The sequence below is a fragment of the Ictalurus punctatus genome, chromosome 10 (assembly GCF_001660625.3).
Source record: "Ictalurus punctatus breed USDA103 chromosome 10, Coco_2.0, whole genome shotgun sequence".
NCBI classification, from domain to species: Eukaryota; Metazoa; Chordata; class Actinopteri; order Siluriformes; family Ictaluridae; genus Ictalurus; species Ictalurus punctatus.
The window spans coordinates 28,744,613-28,766,299 of record NC_030425.2 but is presented as its reverse complement, the minus strand read 5'-3'; the positions used below and the strand labels follow the sequence as shown (position 1 = coordinate 28,766,299).

The 21,687-nt window shown below is 44.0% G+C and overlaps 1 protein-coding gene across 2 annotated transcripts in view; it reads right to left on the bottom strand.

The window, feature by feature from the left end:
• Positions 1 to 21,687, bottom strand: part of ccdc102a (coiled-coil domain containing 102A) — a 38,565-nt gene that overhangs the window by 8,560 nt on the left and 8,318 nt on the right. For both annotated transcript variants that reach the window (XM_017478764.3, XM_017478766.3), the window contains exons 2-6: positions 14,486 to 15,230; positions 12,766 to 12,983; positions 11,968 to 12,076; positions 9,778 to 9,894; positions 8,709 to 8,918 (exon numbers count right to left, since the gene is read on the bottom strand). In XM_017478764.3, the coding sequence (XP_017334253.2) occupies positions 8,709 to 8,918; positions 9,778 to 9,894; positions 11,968 to 12,076; positions 12,766 to 12,983; positions 14,486 to 15,139 (1,308 nt within the window). In that variant the 5' untranslated portion in view covers positions 15,140 to 15,230. The remainder of the gene's footprint in view (positions 1 to 8,708; positions 8,919 to 9,777; positions 9,895 to 11,967; positions 12,077 to 12,765; positions 12,984 to 14,485; positions 15,231 to 21,687) is intronic.

Sequence of the window (21,687 nt, the reverse complement as noted above, 5' to 3'; positions counted from 1 at the left end):
TAAAGACAGTTAGTTTATGAAGAGTAGAGCAGTTTTAATGGAATGTTTAGTTTGTTATTTAGTGAAGTAAAAACAGAACTGACAAGCATAAAAAAAAAAAAAGTGTGTGTGTGTGTGTGGGGGGGGAAGAAATATCTGTGTGGCATAAAAATGATCAATATGATCAAAAACATCGGGGAAAATTCATAACTAAACCTTAAGAATGAAAGGAGAAGAAAAAAAAGATTTCAAAGGAAACCAAGATGTCAAATGTGAATGTGGAAGTTTAATCAGCAGCATTTTCTACTTAAAAAAAGGTTTAAATATTAATTCTGGGATTAGATTTAAGTGTTGTGTGTGTGTGTGTGTGTGTGTGTGTGTGTGTGTGAGAGAGAGTGTAAAGTGCAGAGGGAGGGAGGGAGTGGTGATGAATAAAACACGCTCCAGTCTGGTGAATGATCCGTGATGAAGGAGATACGAGGGATTAGTCATGAAGCTGGAACGGGTGAACGTCTTCTACACGGCGCCGCTGACGTAAACATACAGAGATGCACATATACAGTGTTTACAAGATCCTATAGGCTCCGGCAGGAACACACACACACACACTTAATATTTCTGAGAGCCAGACACACAAACTCTCACCACATTGAGGGAAGCGAGTCAACGACGTCTGTAGCCGTATGCGTATCTGACTTTAAAGGGGGCGTGGCCTAAACAGGAAGGCTCACCTCATAACTCCCGTCCAGATCGAAACTTGATTTCGTCGTTATTAATGATAGTAGGGCGTGTGGGCGTGTCCAGATCCGCATATTCGTACATCCTGGTATTTTGAAATGAGGGTAAAGCCTACTCCAGGTAGTTTCATGCATGTTAAAGATCGATTCAGTGATTAGATTTCGGTACATTTCGAGATTTTCTTTTGAGATATTCTCACACTGTAATTGCGCCTGTAATACCAGGTGTAGGGTCCGATATCAACTCCGCGACCTTTAACCCTGAGCTCATCAGCGATGTTCCGACCCCAACTTTTATTTCCCTTCGTCCTGCTGACCTTTCCTTTTTCCCCATTATTACCTCAGATCGATCTCCCCCCCGAGTGAGCCGCTGTCCTGCGCGGCAGCGCCGTTCGTCTCTCCTCATTTTCAGCTCCTCAGCACATTTCACTCATATCCTCATTGTTCACACTTTATACGCTCACTTTCACTTCACCTCTGCTGTCCCCCCCGCCCCCCCCCCCCCGCCCCCCCCGCTGCGTCCACAAATATTTAAAAAATCCGGCACACTTAACTAAAAAAAAAAACAAAACAAACAAAATAAGAGCTGAGACGAGTCACAGGGTAAATCACAGGATTAATGATGTATTATTATTTTTTTTTTTAAATAAAGAAATAAAATATATTTAAAAAAAAAAAAAATTTAATCCAACTCTATTTGGATAAAAATCTTGCAATAATGAAATTTTCTCCTGGAAGTCAAATCGATCGTTACACTATAAAAAGAATAACCGCCACACATTTTCTGTGACACACACACACACACACACACACACACGTGAGGCAGTAGATCAGCAGTAATGGCACGTCATGTGCGCAGGAGAATCATAAATAAAGCGAGCGGCAGCAGCAGGTGATAACGGACAGGTTTAGACGAGATGCCAGAATGGAACCTGCGCTAATGGGAGCTCTTTAGAGAGGTCAGGGTTCAGGCGCTGGCTCAGGGACTATCGTTTATATTTATTCCACGCGGCCGCGGTGACGGATGACTTGCTCCTTCATTCAGAAGCGAAGGAAGAAAGAAAAAAAAAAAAAACCCGCCCTGAACCGTTTCCATAATATTCTTTATAATTAACACCTCGCGTGCGCGTCGCTGCATTTTCACTTCGGGTTAACGGTTTCCTACGTTACCCACAATGCCGATGATAGAGGTGCAGTAGGATTTCACCCTCGCTTCATCTCGACCTAAAGACAGCGATGCAGTGGCACTTTAGTGAGAGAGACAGGCAGGTAGGCAGACAGAGAGAGAAAGAAACACAGACAGAGAGAGAGAGAGAGAGAGAGAGAGAGAGAGAGAGAGAGAGAGAGAGAGAGAGAGAGAGAGAGAGAGTGAACGACAGACAGACACAGAGAGAGAGGCAGACCAAGAAAGAGAGAAAGACGGACAGAGAGAGAGACAGAATCTCAGAAGCAAAACAATCCATTTCACACTGACTTTATTCCAGATGGAGGGAGTGCACGCTACAGGAACTCATTTACACACACACACACACACACACACACACACACACTTTAGTCTCAGATCCTGAGGGGTGTGTGTGTGTAAATGAGCCCTATGCGACTCTGAACAGATGAGCACAGATACAACCTCATTAATCACTCCGAATAGCTCCGCCCCTCCTGGGCGAACGAGGGGGCGGGGCAACATCTGTGAGGATGAGCTGGCATGTGGACAGATGTTGGAAGGATGCTGAGGCACTATGAAAGATACAACAGCATGCAGACCCACCCGACACACAACTGCAAAAGTTAGCGCACCCCATGGAATCAGTGAAAAATGTACAAGGTTAAACACACGGTGAATAAATAAAGAAATAAATCGCTAAATGAACAGGTTTAAATAAAAAGGTGCAAAAGGGCGTGGCGGAGACGTGACGAGGGTTTCAGGGAAGTTAGAGTTCCTAGCGTAGATACAGACTACACCCATGTTATGGTGTATTTTCCTCTAACAGCACATCCCCACGTGTTTTATTCCTCTTACACCACAGCAACCTACCGATATTTTATTCGTCAAAAGAACGACCCGTCGTACCCGACCCGTCGTCCTACCGAGAACCTGCAAAGAAGCGCAAACTCCTCTGTCCTGAAGATATCGGAAAACCTAAAGCTACAGCTTCACCTATGACACTGGAGACTCCTTCCAGAAATTTCACATACGCGTCCCTGTGAACGAGCTGTTGCTATGGAAACAATAACGTATTAGAACGAGAGCATGAATATAAATTTGCACTACTGTCAGAGCTGCTGTTACAGAAAACTCAGCTCTCAACTAACTAATCCTTAAAGAACGCTAAGCTATTTTATCCAGTCAGAGCTATTTTTGGCCACACACACACACACACACACACACACACACTCTTCTGGACATACTGGGTTGAAGAGCACAGTGACAAAGGATATCAAGCTGAGGAACAGAGTAAAAGTGCGTGTGTGTTTGTGTGAGAGAGAGAGCGCGAGAGAGAGAGAGAGAGAGAGAGAGAGGAGAAAACAGTGAGTCAGGGTCGAGACAGCACAACAGTTTCACTATCAATCACACTTTGTTCCTGCGCCAGGTCCTCCAGCCACGCCCGCGCCCTCATCGACCCGTTTCTCCCAGCAGTTCTAAAAGAACCTCATCAATCTCCCCGAGTTCCTGTCTGATGCCTCGGGATGGCCGCTAGTACACAAAACTCTGTGTGTGTGTGTGTGTGTGTGTGTGTGTGTGTGTGTGTGTGTGTGTGTGAGTGTGTGGTGCACCACACACACACACACACACACACACACACACACACACACACACACACACACACACACACAAGGAAGGACTGTGAGGTACAAAATCAGGTTTTTTTCCCTCCCCGATGAACGATTGTTGCATCGATTCATTTTAGTTGCAGCATCTAAAATTAAATAAATAAATAAATAAATAAATAGTAAAAAAGATGCATCCATCGAAATGTTCACACTCCTACTACAGCCTTCCTGTCTGAGGCATCGGGACGGCAGCTGGTACAGTGGGCGAGTTTCTCTGAAGGGCGTGGGGCGGAGACTAGTCACAAAAAAACAAACAAACAACAACAACAACAACAACAAAAAAAATCGATTAATAAAATAAAGACTCCAAGGCGCTGATTTACTACGACCTCAAGAACAATGTGCAAACGAGGCGCCGTTTGTTCTTGACAGCAGCGATGGGGAGCGAATACTTAAAAGGCTTGTTTAGGGGCGGGGCTTATAATCATTCGCTTTCACATACAAGAATTCCTTCTGAACCGCTCGCACGATTCCGTACGTCTGTTCTGTACACGCGGGTTTGCGAAACCGTGATTTTTTTTTAATCAACGGGTAAGAAAAGGAAAAGGAAGAAGAAAAAAAAAACCCCACCATGATCGGATGGTAAAAAGATCAACTTATTATGAAATCTTTGTACAAAATGTACCTGGTCTCTTCTCGCACCCTCGTCTACACGATGAAAAAGAAAACTATAAAAAAAAACAAAAGAAAACAAAAAAGATCAAGTTGTTCTGCTCGCCTCATCATGGAGAACAGGTTCTCAGTAAAATCTTTCCCAGAGGAAAAGTTTGCACGTTTTTACACACGCAAAAGAAAAACCATCTTGAAAACGCAGTACGCATCTCCTTTACATAAAAAAAAAAATGGCGTGGCTCTTTCGCATCTCGCAAACTAAAAGGCAAGGGTGCCGATACTTTAACCTTCATAAAAGCTGCCAGAGAGTAGCGCGTGAGCAAACATCAATGACTAGAATACATTACCGCGAGTAAAATATATATCTATATTAAATAAGAAACAGCGATAAACAATATAAAAGAATTAGGATTTTTGTTTTGCCAGAATGAAAAAGCGATTAAAAAGAGAGAGAGAGAGAGAGAGAGAGAGAGAGAGCGAGAGAGAGAGAGAGAGAGAGAGAGAGAGAGAGAGATTCGAAGCGGAATGATGCAGAACACGGGCGCTCCTTTAAGCTTCCTGTCTAAATAATATAGGGATGTTCTGCGGCGCTGGACGTCACTGAAGATTTAAAAACGTCAGCGAGACGATAAACAAGACGACGCCGGGCTAACTTTCGGATCACCCGTCATCCGAATAAATTAAACAATGAATCTAATCACGTCTCATTCTTGTACTAATCCCCGTCTCTGCATGCCGTCTGGAGCGCGACTGGAGAGAGAGGAGCAGGTGAGTCGGAGACGAGCCGAGCGTGATGACCTGAGGACGACTACGAGCTCGCGTTATAAATCTCTGCCAGCACTAATGGGAGCTCATAAAAGATATCCAAGTGCTCAGGCTTCCACACACACACACACACACACACGCACACACACGAAGATCTACTCCAACCCCAATCCAGCAACTGATCAGGTTCATCAGGACCCTCAGCAGCGTCTGAGCGTTAGTCAGACACGACACTAAAGCCTGAAGGCGGAGCCTCTGAGGTAGAACTACGATCCGTGGTGTACATTACAATCGTAATTAATAAAAACTAAATAATAATAATAAACACTAATAACTAAAGAGACTGCTCCACATACATCACACTGACTTAAAGATAGCACGCGGTTCGGTTAATTGTTTTGGCGACACGTCTTGGTAATATATTCCACTATTATTAATATTATTATTATTATTATTATTATTATTATTATTATTATTATAATACACCACAGCGTGGAGGGATTCTCGAATCTGATTGGTCAGAAGGCAAGCATTATTTCTGAATAACGGCGTGGCTGTAACGTGAATGACAGGTTTATATTATTAACCCACTCTTTCTAATACGTGATCGTTACTATAGTAACAGATTCATTCACAGGGACGTGTACAGCGGACGTTCCACAGAGTCCAAGATTAATAACAAACGGATTCTTTTACAGCGTTGTTTAACGAAGTATAACGATTCTCCGTTATAACAGTTACAGTGCTCTATACAGTTCCCCAGCACAGCCAGGAGTTTACCATCAATACACAGACATATGGACAGACAGACCGACAGACATATGGACAGACAGACATTCGGACATACATGGATAGACAGACAGACAAATGGACCGAAAGACAGACAGACATATGGACAGAGGGACAGACAGAGGGACAGACAGACATAAGGACAGAAAGAAAGACAGACATAAGGACAGAAAGAAAGACAGACATAAGGACAGAAAGAAAGACCGACATAAGGACAGAAAGAAAGACCGACATAAGGACAGAAAGAAAGACCGACATAAGGACAGAAAGAAAGATCGACAGACACACGGACGGACCGACAGACACACGGACGGACCGACAGACACACGGACGGACCGACAGACAGACACACGGACCGACAGACAGACACACGGACCGACAGACAGACACACGGACCGACAGACAGACACACGGACCGACAGACAGACACACGGACCGACAGACAGACACACGGACCGACAGACAATGTAAGTGAGAACAGTAATTATTGGCAAATCTCTGTGGTGTAAGTGGAAGAACACTCCACACTGTGCTGTTACACAACAATAACACACCTGTCTCTGTTTCGCTTCGCTCTGCACGTCGACGTGGATCATTTCCGTAAAACCGCACATTCTGTCATGTGTGACTCCTGATGTATTCCGACTTCCTCCTGCATGACGGAAATCTCTCAGCTTTACATCAGTGATGTATTTTACTACGGCTCTGGACTGGACGTCATTTATCATCATTAATCTTCTTTAGCTGTGTTAATATTCACCATTCTCCTGCTAAACCGCAATATTTCATATATAAAAACTATTCGGCATCAGCTGAACGCTTGAAGGATGGTGTGTTTTTGGAATTGTAGGTTTTCTTTTTCTACTACTTCTTATCGTTTCTTACTATTGTTATCATCATTATTATTACCATTATTATTATTATTATTATTATTACTACTATTACTACTACTATAAAAATCCCACATGGGAGTCTATAGCATCCCCAAGAATGCTTCGTACACTTTTTATGTAATTTGGCACAGCGCCACAGGACAGTAGTTTTAGCCGTCTTCACACCAATTCTGGTGTACACCACATCACTCCAGCGCCACCATCAGGGCAAAGCTGAACATACGTTTGCAATAATAACTCCCCAGCACCACCTCGAAGAATTTACTGATTCTTTGGGTCATTCCTTCAACATATACCACAACGATCATTTCCACCATATTGGATTTTCCTCCAAAAAAAACAGTTAAAAAAATTATGTGCTGTTGATCACGGCTTCAGGAGACCAACCTGAACAAGCCTTGATGATGATGATTATTATTATTATTATTCATTATAAGGTTTGTTCATAATAAACTTTGTGGCGACGTTGGCAGAGAGGAAGTGAGGCCATTTCTCAGCAACGCTTTTACTGTACTTTTATTTACAGACATCAGACTTGGCACAAATGTTTAGCAACATGACTCAATTCTAATAAACAAAGCTTCGAGTCCATTCGAGGAGATATCTCAGTAACGGCTTGACGTGTTTGCCTTTAAATTCAATAGATCTCTTTGGGAACACGTGCTGATGGTCCAGATGGCTCTTGGCCAAAAAAAGTGCTTTGCCCCGTAATCGCTGCTTGCAGCTATAGTGAATCATATAATAATGAATTATTTTACTCGTTCCACAAAAGTTACATTTTAAAAAAAAAAGTAAAAATCTCATTAATTAGATAATAAACAAACAAATTTGGTTTTTTTTTAAACTTAATTGTTATTTTCTTCTGCAACAGCAGAACAACAGTTCACGAAAGTGAGTTCAGTCACGGCGTCTAATTAGGAAGTGACCGTGCGGTGACCGGTGCAGAGATAAATAACCGGAGCTCGCCGTACAGCTGAAGTGCTGGAGACACGTTTAAATGTGAGAATCCATGTTTTGGCCAAATCCCTCCATCTGTCTCTGTCTGTTTAGCGAAGCAGTGCTCTTACAGAGGGAAGAGGCAACGAGTGCCAAGGCGCTGAAACGAGTCGGGGACGTGGCAGGAGGAGGGACAGGACTCGAGGGTCAGGTGAAGATGCGGTCAATCACACAGCAACGTTACAGCTACACTGTGGCGCATGGTAAACACGTCCGTGTGATTTTATTAAAGCAGTTTTATTAAATGCACCTTTACACGAGCGCCTTTAACTCCGGAGGGGTTTTATATTCATTCTGTAGCTATAGCTAGCCTGTGAGGATATTACATGAGCTTGGTGATATCAGTGAAACCATGGCAACCAGGCGGTAAACTAAAGACCGGACACACCCGCGAGACAGCAGCGCAGAACGATTTGGGGGGGGGGGGGTTGAATGGTGTGAGCTGTGGGTTTGTAAAAAGAGGTGTTCGCTCCACAGGATCATGAACGGGTCGAGCTGCTCACTCTAGAACGGTGGTCACCTACCCTGTTCCTGGAGATCTACCTTCCTGAAGACTGAAGCTCCAACCCAACCATAATCATGCCCACCTGACCACCTAATCTTTCTGCCTTAAGAGGTTCTTCATCAGCTAAAACCGGTGCGTTAGATTTTGGACGGACCTGCAGGAAGGTAGATCTCAAGGAAGATAGTTGGTGACCACCGCTCTAGAACCTTTCGTGGAAAAAGGAGACCTTTGTTGTAGGGCTCTAGGTAGAACCTTTGAGTTACCGAAAGACGTTTCCTGTCTCCAAACAAGGGTATATGGTAGGCGTTCCCAGACTTGCATCGGCCCACATGCTACAGTGGATTTTAAGTAAAAACAAACAAAATAATTACAGGGACTTTTACAGTTATAATTTTTAAAGAATTTTTAATATGCCGGATGATATTTGTTTTTGCTGAGGTTATTTATTTTGTTAATTTGAAGGTTAGAGGACAGCATGGATCGGACAGTGTGGATCGGGTGTTTTTTTTTTTTTTATGTGAAGGTTAGAGGACAGCGTGGATCGGGAGGTTTTGTTGTTGTTTGTTTTTAAAGCTGTGGTCAGCGTTCTCCTGCCCTCACCTTGTTCCTCTCGAACAGCTCGCTCTGGATGCTCTTGAGGTCGGTGTCCAGCGCGCTGGCTGCCTGTCTGCGTTTGCGTGCCAGCTGCTCCTCCAGGTCCTCCATCTGCGCACGCAGCTTCTTATTGTCACGCTCCAGTGCCAGCTTCTCCGTCTCCAGTCGCTCCCGCCTGCCCCACTCCGCCGCGTTCTCCACCTGCAGACGCTCCATCTGCACACACACACACACACACACACACACCCTAAGAGACAATGAGGTAAACACAAACACAGGGAGGCGTGGTCTGATCCTGACCTGTTGCGTGACCTCACACTATCGTTTATCCTTTAAATCAGTCACATCTATATACACACACACACACACACACACACACACACACAGCTCTGACATCGAATCACGGCGTTTACACACTTAAACTCCTCTTACACACTCCTTCTGATTCTGAAGTTAATATCAAAAGTAAAAAAAAGAAATTTTGCTAAAATTCTCAGTACTTAAAACAGTATATTTAGGAAAAAGGGGGCGGGGCCATGTTTATAATCGGTTTGTGAAGTGACTAAAAAAAAAGAAGCTCTAATCATATTCGATATGCAAACGATCAGATGATAATGTTATAACACACTGTTACTCTCTTTATTTTTAACAAAATCAAGTGTGTTACAATTATTGGCACCCACAGAAATAAACTGAACAGATGACCACGTTCACCTGAGAACTCTTAACCCCTGACTTCCTGTTTCACTGGGGTATAAATATGAGGTGACAGAGGTCCAATTCACTTATACAGTCATCAGCATGAGGAAGAGACACACACACACACACACACACACACACACACACACACACACACACACACACACAAAAGACCCCCCCCCCAACCAAAAAAAAAAAGAGTGTTGAGGTTCATAAAATAATGCTGTAAATATGGTAAAGCTACCGGTCTGAAAGATGGCCAAATCCACTGTTAGGGCAATAATTATTTAAAAAAAAGTTTTGATAAAATAAAACTGGCCGATATTTTTGATGAGCAGGTGTATTAATAAGCTGTGTGTGTGTGTGTGTGTTTCACCTCTGCCCGAAGCTCAGCTAGTTTCTTGTCCATGCTGGTTCGAGCTCCAAGCTCATCCTCCAGATCTTCAGACATGCGGCCGAGTTCATCCTGATGCACCTCCCTCAGCAGGTTCAGCTGAGAGAGAGAGGGGGGGGCAGAGAGAGAGAGAGAGAGAGAGAGAGGGGCAGAGAGAGAGAGAGAGAGAGAGAGAGAGAGAGAGAGAGAGGGGCAGAGAGAGAGAGAGAGAGAGAGAGAGGGGCAGAGAGAGAGAGAGAGAGAGAGAGAGAGAGAGAGAGGGGCAGAGAGAGAGAGGGGCAGAGAGAGAGAGGGGCAGAGAGAGAGAGAGAGGGGCAGAGAGAGAGAGAGAGAGAGAGAGAGAGAGAGAGAGAGAGAGGGGCAGAGAGAGAGAGAGAGAGGGGGGCAGAGAGAGAGAGAGAGAGGGGGGCAGAGAGAGAGAGAGAGAGAGAGGGGCAGAGAGAGAGAGGGGCAGAGAGAGAGAGAGAGAGAGAGAGAGAGAGAGAGGGGCAGAGAGAGAGAGGGGCAGAGAGAGAGAGGGGCAGAGAGAGAGAGAGAGAGAGAGAGAGAGAGGGGCAGAGAGAGAGAGAGAGAGAGAGAGAGAGAGAGGGGCAGAGAGAGAGAGGGGCAGAGAGAGAGAGGGGCAGAGAGAGAGAGAGAGAGAGAGAGAGAGAGGGGCAGAGAGAGAGAGGGGCAGAGAGAGAGAGGGGCAGAGAGAGAGAGAGAGAGAGAGAGGGGCAGAGAGAGAGAGAGAGAGAGAGGGGCAGAGAGAGAGAGAGAGGGGCAGAGAGAGAGAGAGAGGGGCAGAGAGAGAGAGAGAGGGGCAGAGAGAGAGAGAGAGGGGCAGAGAGAGAGAGAGAGAGGGGGAGAGAGGGGCAGAGAGAGAGGGGGAGAGAGGGGCAGAGAGAGAGAGAGAGAGAGAGAGAGAGGGGCAGAGAGAGAGAGAGGGGGAGAGAGGGGCAGAGTGAGAGAGGGGGGCAGAGAGAGAGAGGGGGACAGAGAGAGAGGAGGCAGAGAGGGGCAGAGAGAGAGAGGGGGGCAGAGAGAGGGGGGGCAGAGAGAGGGGGGGCAGAGAGAGGGGGGGCAGAGAGAGGGGCAGAAAGAAAGAGGGAGAGAGAGAGAAAGAGCAGAGAGAGGGCAGAGAGAGGGGCAGAGAGAGAGAGAGAGAGAGAGAGAGAGAGAGAGAGAGAGGGGCAGAAAGAAAGAGGGAGAAAGAGAGAGAAAGAGCAGAGAGAGCAGAGAGAAAGAGGGAGAGAGAGAGCAGAGAGAGAGAGGGAGAGAGAGAGCAGAGAGAGAGCAGAGAGAAAGAGGGAGGGAGAGAGCAGAGAGAAAGAGGGAGAGAGAGAGCAGACAGAGAGGGAGAGAGAGCAGAGAGAGAGGGAGAGAGAGAGCAGAGAGAGAGGGAGAGAGAGCAGAGAGCAGAGAGAGAGGGGCAGAGAGAAAGAGGGAGAGAGAGAGAGCAGAGAGAAAGAGAAAATGAACAGACAGACATTCGCCTCTCGTGTATTTTATTCTTAATCTTGTTCTGAAAGACGTTTTCAGATTCTTTATTACTTATTATATTATATCATATCAAATATGCATAAGCTATTATATTAATCTGATATTTTATCGTCACATTCATTTGGACTTTTCCTAAATAAGTCAGAGGCTTTACAGAAGACTGAACACAAACTTCCCATCATTTCTCTCACACACACACACACACACACACACACACACACACACACACACGCGCGCGCACCTCTACCTGTGTGTCTTATCTCCCTCTTTAATAATTAAATCCACTCTCTTAGGAAGAAAAAAAGAAAAGAAAAGAAAAGAAGAGCCCTGGTCCATTCACAGCAACACGGTGCAGGTTTTAAACAGAACCAGAGCGCCACCTGCTGGTTAAAGTACCACATGCACCTTCAACTCCTGTGAGCTGAACCTGATTCTACACATTGCATTATTGATCTGATTAGGGATATGGGGGCGTGTCCAAATCTGTACATTCATTAGTGTATATTCATAGATTCTGACATTTTTAATGAGAGTAAAAGTGTGGAGATGTTCCTGGTCCATATGGGACATTAAAAATATCATTTATTATTCTACACTGATTATTACTAATAGTTTCTAATCCTGGGTTGATTTCTTGTGGTCACATTTATATTCTCTCTCTCTCTCTCTCTCTCTCTCTCTCTCTCTCACCTGTTTGAGAGCTTCCTGTTTGCTCTTATTCAGTTCCTCGTGTTTGAGCTTCCACTGGTTCAGCTCGGCCTCCAGCTTCTCAATGTTCTTACTGAGCGCTAGTTTATCCCTGAAAACCAACCACACATGCGTAAACAAACCCATTAATTAACACAAATAAGACTAGTCATTCAATCAGGACAAAAGTAATGGCATCCTACAAAAGGAGGAGGAGTTAGTGTGTGTGTTTACGCTAGCTCAACTGCCGCAGTGGCTGAGTTGCATTACTGGAAGGTCGCACTTAGGAGCAGATCTTTCACCGTCTAGACGCCATTATGTCGTTTTCAACTCTCTCCGCCTTTTACTGAGCTTTGTGGGCGTGGCTAAATTAATTGGTCATCGTTAATTGACGTTTATCAACCTACTCACATGAGCACGAAGAAAATTAGACACTTTTGTAAACGTGGTGAGAATCTTCGGCTCAGTTTGGACAAAAAAAACCAAAACAAAAACATTTACACGCCGCTTTAGTAAAAGACGATAAATATGGTTCGATGTTAGAAAAATAAATCTCCTACACAAATAAATGAACACAACCCCGGTGTCCTCGTCAAGGCTTCGTCCTGAGACATAAGCGGCACTATTGCGATCGTGATATTTATTAAAACGATTAAAACTGGTATTATTTAAAAGCTATGTGGGAATGTCGCCCTCTCTGGTCGAAAAATGTTACTGCGAGCCCTTGAGGAAGGAGAGGAACACCATGTTAAGATCTAAAAACGCTGAAGCAGAGATATCACGTGAGGAGAGTTCTCTCACTCGCGCTCCTTCAGCAGGACCTTCTGGGACTCGTCCAGGCGCAGCTGGAGGGCGTTGAGTTTGCTGGAGTCCTCGTCCGGGGTTGCCAGATCCTCCCACAGAAGTCTGTTGCGGTCCTGGCGGCTCAGAGCCGAGCGCAGGCTGCTCACGCTTCGAGAATCCCACGAGTCCGGGGCGTCGGCTTTGGCCCTCAGCAGAGCCTCCAACAGCTGCAGCTCCTGAGACACGACCAGGAGAAAAATAATCTCAGAGGGAACAGAGGGGGCTTTCGGTACAGTGGGAAGAAACACAAGGCAGGAGAGAATTTACTTGTATATCACTTACACTCATTTTTTAAATTATATAATTACTTAATCGTAAAATTATTTACACTCTTACTTAAGCGATAGAAACATTAAATGGAAAACTGACGCTTGTTTTTAAATCGGTAATTTACTGGAAATGAAAAGAATGCTTTAACAATTAATTTATTTTTAATAGTAACAATAAATAGAATCATTAAAAGGGATAAAATGATTTAACTGAAAACTACAGACAGTCATTTTTAAAATATTAGAGTTATTATACAGCAAATCTGTCGACACATTAAAAAAAAATTTAATATCCATATAATAAATAACTCCGACGTTACCCAAAGATCACGGTTCAGCCGATTCTTCTTGTAAATTAGACACCATATATTTATATATATATATAATATATTTACATCATGTAAAATAATTAGCAGGTCAATCTCCTAAACTTCCCCGAAACTCGTGTTTTTGTGGCTAAACGACACCGGAATCACGGGATCTGCTGTGACTTTCTCTTGAAGAAGCGTCACTGTGCAGTTCATTCTGAAATCGGTTTATATTGTGTGAAAATAAAAGTATACCTTAAACTCTGAAAGATCACTCAATGCACATTTCTTTTTACAAGGGTGCTAATATTTTGGGAGTTTACAGTATGAAAGGAAGAGTCTTAAGACAAGGGGCGTGCGCACGCGCGCGCACACACACCTCAGAAGCAATGTCATGAAGGAAATGAAATATGTTCGTGCTGCACAGTCTTATCCAGCAGGGGGCAGCAGAGGTGTTTCACATCTGCACACACTGAGTCGATATTCAAGACAGGAAATGGTGTGTGTGTCAAAGTGTGCGAGAGACCTAGAGAGCTTAAACAGATGACTGTGAATGACCCTGCACATGTGAGCTGTAGTGTACAGTGTGATTATCCTGCCATTTTCAATATATTTGAGGTATTTTATATTAAACTGTATAATTTTGATGTAAAAACAAAACATTGGAAAATGTATATTATATATATATATATATATATATATATATATATATATATATATATATATATATATATACACATACATATATATATATTGTGGAAAAAAAGATTTAAATACAGTAGTACTTTGTGAAAGTGGATACTGTGAAATATTTTAAACAATAAGTGTGTTTTCATGGAATCTTGCAAAATAACTGGATTAATATAAGCATCGGGTTATTTAATTATTTAATTACTTAATTTCTGAATAAAACGGTAAATTTAATTATTGGTCCTTCAGCCTCTACTACTGGGGGGGCAGAGTCAAACCAAAAGACCAGGGGGTGGAGTCAGACCTGACCTGATTCAGCTTCTACTACTGGAGGGGGGGACAAGCTCTGCCCCCTGGACTTTTGGTTCCGCAGTGGCGTTCTAGTCTTCTCTGCTCATTTTGAGGACTTACCTTTTGCCTTTCCGGTTTCTCGGTTCCCACATCTCTTACGGGTTCCGGCTCTGGAGAACCGGGTCCCTCTCCGACGCTCTCGTCCTCGTGGCTGTGCTGTCGGTCAGAATCGGCGATGGACGAGTTGGACACGGGGGAGGAGACGTCGGCATTCGACGGACAGCTCTGATCGGCTCTCAGTCTCTGAAGCTGGAGTTGGAGTTGCTCGTTCTCGGAGGCCAGTTCCTGCCTCTCCCTCCGCGACCCAGTCAGCTCTTTAGTGAGCGTGTCGAGGCGCTGACGGAGCTGTCGGACCTCGTCACGTGCTCGGTTCCTCTCGGCGCGCACCTTACTCCATTTCTCCCTCCAGTTGGCCGTGCAGTCGGACCACCAGCGCATCGTCTTCTCCATCTGCGCGGCGCGAGCTCTCGCTTCCTCCAGCTCGCGCAGACGCAGTTCCTCGCGGCTCTCCCAGTCCGCTCCCGAACCCATACCGTCACATCCCAGACCGGGGGACAGCAGCAGGGGGGGGCTGGCGCTGGGCGTGCCCACCGTGGGGCTCGGCGTGTGGGTCATGCTGTCTGGAGAGCGCACTCGGTCCGGACCCACGCCCAGACCGCACAGCAGACCCGATTTAGCCGCCTCGGCCATGTGAGGGCTGGGCGTGTGGTTCATGACTGAACCGATGATTAGTGCAAGGACGGTAAAGCTAGCAGGCTAACGGGTCGGTTCTGACTCGGGACATGAGCCGAGTCGCCATGACTTCCTGTAGAGAAAGCAGAAAAAAGGGTCTTTTAATGGAGCTGGACCTTCTAGTTCACACACACCTGAGTTTAACACACACACACACACACACACACACACACACCTCAAATATCCATAAACATATTCTGCATAACCAGACAGACAGGTCTGGTGTAAAAGATGCAGGAAAGCACTCCGAACCTCCGAATATAAATCCAGGGAGTTAATTGTCCGTGTAGAGGCAGCAACGTGCCGGACATGTGCTAGCAATCAGCAGGAAAAACTCCCATGATGCACTTTTCCTAAATAAACATTAAACCTGGACGTTTTCCTGTTAACTCCTTTTATAACGGAACTACGACCAGACTCAATAAACGCCATAAAAGAAGGGAAAGACGCATCGCGACATTTAAACACGCACTGAAGGTCTCTCTCTCTCTCTCTCTCTCTCTCTCTCTCTCTCTCTCTCTCTCTCTCTCTCTCTCTCTCTCTCTCGCACACACGCGGGTCCGGCCCGTCAGAGCCGCTGAGGCCCAGAGGAACTTCCAGGGCGGTTCTGCGGCTTTTGCTCACAGTTACACAAAAGAACTCACATTGCAGGAAACAGAGAGAGAGAGAGAGAGAGAGAGAGAGAATAAACAAACAGCACACGTAAAAGCACGCACGCGCGTGTGTGTGTAAACAATTCTAAAAGATTTTTTTTTTTTTTTTACATGATACACAACACGATAAAACAAAATAAAACACAACAAGACGAAATGAGACAACAAGACAGGAAAACACAACACAACACAACACAACACAACACCAGGATAAAATGAGACGACACCACAAAAGACACGCACTGTCTGAAACGTGAAGGATCTAGAGAGGATCTGTATGGAGGTCTCAGATCCCTCGCAATGTATTCTCCAACCTCATCAGGTATTACAGGAGAAGACGCGGAGCCCCTTGTGCTAGAGCTGCACAATGAATCGAATATCGATCTCGATTAGGATTTTGACGGCCCACGATGACATGAACGTGATCGACTGCGATACTGACGTTTAAAGTTCGTCCTCCGCTAATAGAAAACTCCGCCGCAGATCAGATCGAGCGCTTCCTAAACTTACAGCCAATCACCATAGAGCCGCCGCTCTAGAGACTCAGGTGCTCTAGAGACTCAGACTCTAGGCGTTTAGACTCGCCGCTCAGAGACGACGTCACCGTGTACGTCAAAACCCGGAAACGGGTTAGCATTTTAGCGCTCCCGGATCCATCCCAAACGCAATGGGTTTTTTTGGTGAACACCCTTTATTCTACGACATGAAATACGCCAGTAAAACCCCACCCGTTATTTTTAAAAAAAAGTTTTTACGTGCATTGAGAAAGGCGGTTACTAACCGTCATGTGATGAGGGTTTAGGACGGAGACATGAGGGGTTTAGATGACAAACGGAATTAAGGGTGAACACCAAACAGCTGAGAGTTCAGGTATGCTGTTTTTATATTTATATTTATATTTATATATATACACAAACCTGTGTTGTGTTTGCAACTGTTTGAGAGCCATGAGAGCAGAGTATTTTCGTGAATTGTTTAACAAAAAGATCAAAAGGTTAATCGACAAAGACAATTTATCACAGCCTTCTTTGCTCATATTTAACAAGGGTGCCAATATTAGTAGAGGACGCTGTGTGTGTGCGTGTATATATTACAAATACAAGTTCTGTAAGTCTTCACATCCTCTTTGCGGTATGTAAATGAGCTGTACCCGAGAGGAAAGAGGAAGCGTGTCTGCGTCTGATCGCCGTGGTTACCAACCGCACACTTCTCAGAAAAGAAAATCTCCTTCATGTTCCTTTTCTTCCAGAGACACCTTCATCTCATCACTGCCTCGAGAAACCACAAACTCCCTCATCGGCGTAGCGCGAAGTCGCGTCTTCAGTCTTCATTTCATCACAACAATAACATCTTCCCTACGGGCACGTTTATTCATTTATCCATTTACTCACTCCTTCATTCATCTCCCGTTATTATGAAACTATGAGTTAGAACGATCCGATACGGAAACCCATCTGAGACTCGTTCGGATAATAAAAATATACATTTTAACTAAAGCGCTCGCGAAAAAATGAATGAATAAAACAATAATAATCTCAACGTGATGAAGCGGGTTTAATGCGGGAGTTCTTAAACACCACCATGTAGGAGGTTTATTTTAGGAAAGTGTGTCATCAAATAGATATTTGATCATTTTCGCACGCACACACACACACACACACACACACACAGCTGAACAGAGGGAAAAAACAACAACTATTTATATTAATTGTGAGGATTATTTGAGATTTTATTATTATTATTATTATTATTATTATTATTACTCTAAAACGTTTACACGTATGCAGATAGACTTTTCATACCGTGAAGAAAGAATAAATGGAACGTGATGGGAAAGCTGCAGGGAGGTTTTTTCAGTCGCAGGAGAAAGACAGTGGAACAAGATTTAACACGACGGAAACAAAACAACAACAACAACAACAACAACAACAACAGAAAACACTGTTACAGAAATATAAACCTGCCTTTTTGTAAACAGAGCCTCTCTCAGAAATGTGTGTTTAAATCCTCATGTGTAGAAGCAAATGTTAGTTCAATTCATCATACTGTACACACACACACACACCTGCCCTGAATACACCTGGTCACCATGGTAACCACAGCCAGCACCATTCTCTATTCCCTCCTGGTTCTATTAATAGCGTTATTGGAGTGTGCGAGTGTGTGCGCGCGCGCGCGAGAGTGATTTGTTGAAAGATATTCCACTGAACAGTTTTGAATTTCCTAAGGCATGAAATGAAAGTGAAGATCACTTAATCCAATTATTCAATTAAACCCCATTCATTTACATACACGTACATTAGGGCTGCACAATGAATCGAATATCGATCGCGATCACGATTTTTGACGGCCCGCGATTAAATGAACGGGATCGACTGCGATATTGCCGTTTAAAGTCCGTCCTCCCCTCATAGAAAACTCCGCTGCAGATCAAATCGAGCGCTTCCTAAATTTGCAGCCAACCACCATAGAGCGGCGCAGGGATGACGTCGTTCTGTAGTGCCAAAACCCGGAAACGGTTTAGCATTTCAGCGCGCGGGCTGCCAGTTTCGCTGCGAGCTCCAGCGCTTGCGCGAGGGGAAATCATGACACTAGCATGATGCTAAATGACACTACAGAGGTTGGCGGGGACATTAAACATCACCACGCCGAACAGGAAAAAACTCAGCGGATGAACTCAGGGCTCTACAGTGCGACCATTTCACTCGCGTTTGCAACTGAAAAGTATTTTGTGCGACTGTGAAGAAATATTTATTCGCACCGGTGCGACTGAACTGTTCGGAGTTGTATAATACAATCGGAATGAAAACTACAGGAAGTCCAAAATGGATCTGCACCTCGAAACAGTTACTTTCACACTGCTTTTCATCTCCTCAGTCAACCGAACAAGTGTGGAAATACTGCAGAGAAGCCATTATGATGACGAGTGACACTGCACATCATCTGCTTCAACTTCCCGATCTCACAACCGCCATCTTTTGTCTTTAATTTATTTGATTCATTTTCATGTGATTCATTTTCATGTGATTCATTTTCATGTGATTCATTTTCATGTGATTCATTTTCATGTGATTCATTTACTGACAATCTTTTATTGATCCCGCAAAATGACCTGAACATTCATTACTTCGCTATTTCCTTAGAAAGCTATTAGCCTTTTTCCAAATATGGATCATGTTTGTGTTAATCTACTTTTAATTAGGACTATTGTTTAAGATATTTAAAAACAAATATTTTACGCCTGTTTATTTATCAATTAACCAACAGTATTTGTCATTGCTATAATTTTAATTCAATTAATAGTGACCAAGAGCAGAGAACTTACACTTAACTGTTTATGACCGAATTCCAGATTAAAGCTTAAACAAAAAAAAAAGATCGGTATCTGGATCGGTATCGGCTGTAAAAATCCTGATTGGCGCGTCAGTAATGAACACCATTAAACTAAAGCGCTTTGCATCTGACGGGTGAATGAACTCACCCAATCACATCCTACATGAGATTATTCAGATATATACACAATACACACAGAGCGGTTCGAGAACTGACTCCAGCCCAGAACCATGACCGTGGAAAATGTCTAATAGTGTAGCTTTAAATATATTTAAGAGGAGCAGACTTCAAACACTGAACATTGATGTTTATTGTATTTGTTTACAAGGTGAACAGGTTAACGGTTGTTTTTTGTATACAGTCTGTAAAATGAACGGAAAATATTACATTTAGTTTATCGGAAGGTAAATTAATGCGTCATGGCTCACGCTATGTTCCTGAATTCTGTCATAATTGACCAGCTCAAGTTTTCTCATGCCTACCTGTGTGTTATATTGTGGCACATTAAATGTTACCATCTCTAAAAATAATAATAATAATAAAATCCTCAACTGTGCTCCTAAGTTTTTTGTAATTATTATTAAAGAAACTGTCTTGTGTCTCTCCTCCTGTAAACACTGTTACTGCCTTTTCTGCATACGCCTGAATTGTTGGCATTTTTACTTATCCTATATTTTGGTTACTATTTTATTTATGTTTTGTTTCTACGAGATGATACGCTTTAAGGATCAGTCTAATTTGATGCGAAGATTTGAACATTAGCAGGAACGTAGCACAACACGGAGGTGAAAGCGGCGGTCTGTTTATTTCGACGTGAAAGTGCGACAAACATATGTTGTCCCTAAAATCAATTAAATAAATCGTGATAAATAATCGAGATCTCAATATTGATCAAAATAATCGGGATCATCATTTCGGCCATAATCGTGCGGCCCTAGTATACGTAGCGCTTCATCATATAAATAATGATTATAATAATAACCATGAAAGAAAAACACCACACATTTAACTTTAAAAAGGGGGAGAAGGTGCTGAAGCGGCCCCACGGCGCGGAAAACCTGCAAGATAAGACCATCGGGGGAATAATTCACCCCAGACTGAGCGGACAGAACGAAAGATGGAGGAGATAAGGCGATTGTACTTGGCCTCGTTAACAGCGAGAGTAGGGGAATATCGAATTCATGGAAACAGACCCGTCTGAGCTTCAGGAGACACGGAGGAGAGAGAGGAGCAAGAGAGAACGCGTTAAGAAGATGACGAAGAAGGTTTTTTAAAAAAAATTTAAAACAGATAAATAAATAAATAAGTAAATAAATAAATAAGTCGTCGTCTCTCGTGTGAGACGGCTGTCGCTCGGCCGTCCTCCGAATTCACGTCCTTACGTGATGTAAAAAGGTCCGTTAGCAATAATCTTCAGGAACGGCAGTGAACGCTGTAATGCGAGGTCTCGGCTTGGCCACGCCCCCACGTACTTATTTATTTATTTTCCGTCCTAGAAAGCCAGATTCCTGTCTAACTGTGAGACGGAGAGAGACACTCGTAAACCAGACACAGTTCGACAAAAATGCTGGAAGTAACATCTGTTTTTTGGCTGAAATAAACAACAACTATAAACAACCACCACCACCAACGATGTTTTTAAATCAGCCGTGTACGCTTAGACACCAGCGATCTCTGCGACTTCCTTCCAAGCTTTAGTTTTCTTCCCAACGCCTCTATACACATTTAACCATAATGAGAGGTGGTGTACGACCGAATAAGAGGAAACAACGTGTAGAAAAGATTTTCTTCTGTTTTTGTTGGAACTGACTGCAGGTAGGAACTAAAGTTGTGAGCGGGGAATGGAAGAAACGTCGCACCAGAGGCGCCATTCCATACCAGATCAGCCCATACCGGACCGGACCGGACCACCGGTCGATTCTTTACGGCGTCGGCGGAGAGTCGGGTTAGCTCGGTCTCACACACGTACTACGTCCGCTCGCTGCTGTGAGAATCGAAACGTCTCAGGCAGCAAGCCGATTGGCTGGTTTTACAGGAGAGGCGGGACTTGTGCGATACTGCTGTATATTTCGCATGGTTTTCCACAACCTCTGCTTCAACTCACGCGGGATTTTCAGACCCGCGTCTCGTCTTTCGCGTGCCGTACACACCCGTCTGATGGATCCCGACTGCAGCTGGAGGCCTCGGTGTCTGTGTTCGTGGTTAGCATGCAAGTTTCTGTTTACAAAATCGCCCATTTCTTGTGGATTGTTCAGTCAGAATTTAAATTTAATCCAGGTCTTATGCATTCGAGAGAGAGAGTGAGCACGAGAGAGAGAGAGAGGAGATACACACACAGAGTGAGACAGAGAGAGAGATATATAGATAGAGAGAGACAGAGAGAGAGATACACAGAGAGACAGAGAGAGAAAGAGACACATACACACAGAGAGACAGACAGAAAGAGAGAGAGATATAGATATAAAGAGAGAACAATATATGGATAGAGAGACATACACAGAGAGAGAAAGAGACACACACACACACACACACACACACACACAC